Here is a 5833-nt window from a genome sequence, read left to right as displayed (position 1 = left end):
AAATCGTTACCGTACACCAATTACTAGACGTATAACAGGTATTAACACCCGGATTGTATATTAACCTAATTATCATCCACTACATTGCTAATTAAGTTAGGAGAAAGAAAATGGGAAAGTGACTAGTAACATACTTTTCTTAATTATTTAGTGAGAATAATGGGCCAGACAGTAAACCAATTAATCCCGTTACCATCTTCCTCATGTCTCATTACTATGCCCATGAAAGTAGCAATTTTGTATCTAGAAGCCCGCATATGGTGGCACGGCGTGGATCTGCGCGTGAGGCAGTAACCAAAAAAACTCCGTTACTATATGTTTCCTAGAATTTACTAGCAGGTGGGGGGGAAAGAGCGATTAGGACAAGCAGTTTGTGCGACTTGGCCAGGCGGTGTGCGCGAGATGGGCGGAGCGCATTATTAGTGTTGTACGCGCAGGCTTAGTTTAGCACACCTATATATATATATATATATATATATATATATATATATATATATATATATATATATATATATACCCAAGACTCCAAAATCACGAATCCACAGCTTCCAAGCCACCCCAAGTCACCACCAAAGTTGATCAGATGAGTTTCGCAAGGCAGCAGAAAACTCTTATGCAATCTCTTTGTTCTTGGCGACTCAATCATCTCCTCGACGACCCCACCATTGTAGAGGAGCCCGTTGAAGTGCTGCAGGACGAGCCCGTTGTAGACGACCCCACTAAGTTTCACAACGGCCCGACAGTGCAATCTTAAGTGACGGCGCAATCCCGTAAAGTTATTTGGTCGTCACTTAAGATTGCACCGTCAGATCGTCATGCAACTTTACGGGAGTGATGAGGACTCAATCGTGCAGCACTTCAACGGTCGGACCGTCTTCAACGGTACATAATAGTTTTCTGCTGCTCGGAAGCTATGGATTTGTGGTTTTGGAGTCTTGGGAGGTAGGAGGGGTTCTAGGTCGGTTGGGGCTGCTCTAGGTCGGTTAGGATTGGATACGGAGTAAGTTTTGTCCTGCTCGAATCCAACAGTGGTGAACGAATCCGAAACCACTTGGGTTGGTTTAGGTCGCCTAAGAGAAGCTTCCGGAGGAGACGTCTTGGCACAGGGATAAGAAGGTTTGGCAAGTATGGGGTGTTGGTATTGGTTCCGAGTCCGAGTCGGAGTAGGTTTGGATAACCGGACCAAATGAGGATGACAAGTGGGCTGGATTTTGACTAGAAGATAGATATGAGCCCAAGTCAAATATAGTTCAAGACCTAGAGCATTTCCACTTGACATGGCCCGGTGAAAAAAAAATGCAATAAAGAAAATAAAGAGCTCAATTTTATTCTAGGCGTTAAAAAATCCTAGCTTAAACAATAACTACTATACTTAGCTAGAGTTTGAAAAATGGTATATTACACCGCTTTTCCTGTGCTGCAAAGTTCAGAATTCTAGCTCTGATAGAGCAGCCAAAGTTCAGAACTCTACCTCAGCCACCGCTCCAGACTGGGAGCTGAGGTTAACACTCAAGAAAAGGATGCTGACAAGCAAAAAAATCGGCCAGAGCTGCAGTGTAGCGCCTCCGCCTTCCAACTCCGCCACTCGCCCCTGTTTGCCGCCGCGGCTCCGCCTACCAATTGGCCATCGCCCAGCAGTCGGTGTTGCTGCTTCGCTTCCCAACAAGCCACCGCCCCCTTCCCCTTACCGTCACCGCGTCTTGGGCGTTTCCTAACGGGCCGCCGCAGCCTAGGCCCGCTGCCACGAGATGACAAGGGGAGAGAGGCTATAGGTTTTTTTTCCTTTTATGCGGTGAGAGTTGGGTGTCACATGCGCGTGATTTGAGCAAGGAATCGATCGGTTCCCCTGATTTGAAGAAACTAGCACGTTCCGCATATAGAGGGTCCGCGTGATTTGAGTGAGGAGCTATTCGGTTCCACCGATTTGGAGCACATTCTGCATATATGGGGTATATTCCCTTCTCTAGAATCAGTAGGTTCCATTTCTTCACGCAACCAAACACAAGAATGTGTTCCATATGGCTTGATCAATTGAACTGCATTACAAAATATGAACGCTTCGTCGCATCCCAAGTAAATTATTGTTAATCCTACAGCAAAATGGTGTTTGCTTCTCTTTTGTCTAATGACAGGGTCTAGTAAGGGGCGCTAAATTGACCTATCAATGGTAAAACTAAAATAGCTAAAGGGAAATTATCATAAACATGTATTTAAACCCGAGAGCAGCATTTACCTGTTCTGTGCTAACAAATAGCTTTGGGCCCATCAAGCTGAACTGAAGTGACGGGCACACAGGCTCTTTTCTATTTTGTCCAGCAATACCCAGTGGTACTGGAGCCCAAACTAGTGGAACTTGGAAATCTAAGAAGTATTGTAACTCTTCAATTGGGGGTTTGTCTGGAGTAAAAAAAATATGCAAACATCATTGAAAAGATACCATGTAATATGATAATGTTTAATCACAGCAGGAAATAGCAAGGACAACTACCCAACTCTTTGGTAGACATAGGAAAAAATTTCTCCAGATTCTAATCATTCAATAGCTATACTACTGTATTGAGCTACTGATTTAATCATGATTGACATTCTGACTTTAGGAAAGATATGTCTATCTTGATCATGAATACATCACCCTTACTAAACATACTTTTCAATACATACTCCAAATAGAAGAACTGTGCAGAGACTCTGCTACTATAATATATAGATAGCAATATAATTTAAAACAACAGCTCAGGTTTACGGCAAATGGACTTTGAGGATAGTCCAAAAAAGGAATCAGGTGCATGTCTTACATGTCAAGTATAGATCAATGGCACGAGCAATGTGCTTCTTCCCAGGTATATCATCGACGAGTGAAACAATAGGGAGAAATGTCATGCCTATGACATCTGGTGCTGACGAAACAGTTTTTATCCACTCAACAGAATTCTGAACAAGATCGCAACCTCCCCTCCTTCTGAAGATTACTGTCATGTCCTGTATATGGGACTGGAATTAGGATTTGCTTACAGTAAGAGGTGCAGTACACATATCACATATGTTATTATAGTTTTTTTTTCGAATTGAACATGTGTGACAGTTCAAAGTAGCTAATTTCCTACTGGTGATACTTTAGGCCGTTTTCAAAGACGAGTCAAATAAATAGACGCTATGTAATGGCATCTTGTAAACTGACACCACCCTCAAGGTGCATACATTGAGAATGTCCAATTTCCTATTGATATTATTATCAACACTTGCAATTAACAAGGTACTCCCTCCGTCCCAAAATTTAAGATCATTTTTTACGCTATGAACTGACTAACCTTTTCGCTATAATTGATGGGGGGTGCATTTGACTTGTTCTCCACATCTGAGAACCTCTCGTTCCCAATTTCTCTGACATAATTTCTGAACTCCATTTCAGACAATTGGGATGAGGAATGCTGCTTTATGTATACTTCATCCTTACCACCAACCATTACAGAAGTAATAATGTGTGTGCCGTAATTCTCGATAAAGCTGAGCAGAAATGAGACAAGGGCACCTTGTTATTGTATGATAAGGGCAGGTAATATGCAAAAAGTCATGTAGGACAGCCAAATGTAAAACTGACCCTGAGAGCAGGGTCAATGGAGAAGATTACCTACTGACCTAGCCAATGCTGGTGGATCCCAAATATATGGAATTGCGCGCTTTACACTCTCTTGTAGAACCAGTTCATCACTAGTTATTTTAACTCTATATAGCGGAACAGAATAGCCATCAACTGCAAGGGCCTTTGTCGCGGCCGCATCATTCTTCCAAGAACCAGTAAAGCTGAAGAGCGAGTTGAAGGAACCCAGCGGGACTGTTTCCAGCAAGCTCGCCTTCCTGTTGAAATGCTCCGCCATCTGCGCGATAAATGGTGGTGCCAATGTCAGAGACAGTGAAGGGAACGGCCACGAAGCCTAACATGTGTAGTACGATTTGCATAACAGCAGATTTGCATCACAGTACACCCAGAAGAGAAGAAGGCATGATGTAGTATATGCGTGCACGATCTGCTCAAACGCCCCAAAATCGGGACTCCGGTCCTGAGCACCTCCCTCACCTTGTCGAAGCTGCAGACGAAGGGCTCGTCGGGGGCGGCACCAGGAGGGGGCGGGCGGCTGCGCTCGGGGTTGCCGCGGTAGGCCTCTACCTCGACGTCGGGGGGCACGCCGCAGAGGACGCCGCCGCCGATGGGCAGGTCCCGCGCGCGGGCCTCGTCGAGCGCCACGAGCCTCCCGGCGCCCTTGCAGTAGAGCAGGCGGTGGTCGCCGGCGGCGTCGAGGCCGCGCCCCACCGCCTGCAGGGCCGCCTCCAGGGCGGAGCCGGCGAGGCTCATGGGCCCCTCCAGCGCTCCCCCTTCTCCGCCGCCGCCGCGAGATCCGTGGCGACTCAGCTTGGCCGCGGCAACCAGAGGAGAAGAGGCCGCTCCGGCGCCTGCGCTGCTCCTTCGTGGAGACTGCGGGAGGGGGGGGAGAAGACACGGACGGGGGTTGGAGGGGTCGTCGCAGGAGAGGCTTTTGACCGCCGCTATTGCTGTCGATCGGGGAGGGAGGGAGGGGGGGAGGGAGAGGGGGACACGGTTTCTACGGAGCAAGGCAGCTGAGGGAGATGGCGACGCTGCCTGCCCGGGGGTAGTCTGCTTTGACTGGATTTCTTTTTCCAATTTTTCATTTCTCTTTCTTCGTTTCTTCTCTTGATTATCGGTATTTAATTAGTGCATTTCGAAGCACGTCTTCAATGTTGTCATGCCGGTGTCCCCTTTGGGCGGTTGAAAACGGGAACGCATGCCGTTGAAAAGGCGGTTTGACTTTCTGTATTGATTGGAATTACTCCGCACAAACAACACGTGGAATTAAGTGCAGCTCCTTTTGTTTTAGTGTTGCTGAGATTAATTAATAATCTTCTAATAAGAAATGGTCAAACTTCTGGAAATTGCTTCACAATCTCTAGAAAGAGGGTAACTATGGCTTTTAAAAATAGGATGACTATTTGTCCTTTTAACGGTGGACAGAAATTCCAAAATTTATAAAGTTACAATTTGACAAGGATACGGCACCCGGATATGGTCACCAAGGACGAAAGTCAACTGAAATCACATTTGCTCCCTAGGTGATTTTGATAATTCATGCCAACATATATGGTGTTGGACTAATGCTTTTCATAAGTACTCTCTCTGTTTCTAAATATAAGTCTTTGTAGAGACTTCACTATAGACCACATACGGATGTATATAGATTCATTTTAGAATGTAGATTCACTCATTTTGCTTCGTATGTACCTCCTTCGTTCATAAATATAAGTCTTTGTACAGATTTCACTATGAACCACATATGAATGTATATAGATGCATTTTAGAGTGTAGATTCACTCATTTTGATCTGCATGTAGTCCATATTGGGATCCCTACAAAGACTTATATTTAGGAACAGAGGGAGTAGTAGTTCATAGTGGAATCTCTACAAAAACTTATACTCCCTCCATCCCAAAATTCTTGTCTTAGATTCGTTTAGATACTGATGTATCTAATACTAAAACATGACTTGATACATCTGATAGATCCCCAAGAACATCGATAAGAACATTGTATTGAGAATCAAAGAGAGAGAAGAAGCCATCTAGCTACTAGCTATGGACGCGTAGGTCTGAGGTAAACTACTCACGCTTCATCGGAAGGGCAATAGGTGTTGGGGAACGCAGTATTTCAAAAAAAATCCTATGATCACGCAAGATCTATCTAGGTGATGCAAAGCAACGAGAGGGGAGAGTGTGTCCACGTACCCTCATAGACCGAAAGCGGAAGCGTTTAGTAACGCGGTTG

The 5833-nt window shown here is 45.2% G+C and overlaps 1 protein-coding gene across 1 annotated transcript in view; it reads right to left on the bottom strand.

Moving 5' to 3' along the window:
* LOC123061919 (MACPF domain-containing protein CAD1) overlaps positions 1–4566 on the bottom strand; it is a 7152-nt gene extending 2586 nt beyond the window's left edge. Inside the window, exons 1-5 of the mRNA XM_044485204.1 lie at positions 4076–4566; positions 3637–3875; positions 3309–3504; positions 2796–2979; positions 2234–2397 (exon numbers count right to left, since the gene is read on the bottom strand). Of these exons, the coding sequence (XP_044341139.1) occupies positions 2234–2397; positions 2796–2979; positions 3309–3504; positions 3637–3875; positions 4076–4351 (1059 nt within the window). The 5' untranslated portion in view covers positions 4352–4566. The remainder of the gene's footprint in view (positions 1–2233; positions 2398–2795; positions 2980–3308; positions 3505–3636; positions 3876–4075) is intronic.
* Positions 4567–5833: the final 1267 nt, after the last annotated feature.

The sequence above is a fragment of the Triticum aestivum genome, chromosome 3A (genome assembly GCF_018294505.1).
Source record: "Triticum aestivum cultivar Chinese Spring chromosome 3A, IWGSC CS RefSeq v2.1, whole genome shotgun sequence".
Lineage (NCBI taxonomy): Eukaryota > Viridiplantae > Streptophyta > Magnoliopsida > Poales > Poaceae > Triticum > Triticum aestivum.
Note: the sequence above shows the minus strand (reverse complement) of the source record. Positions and strands in the feature narration are given on the sequence as shown.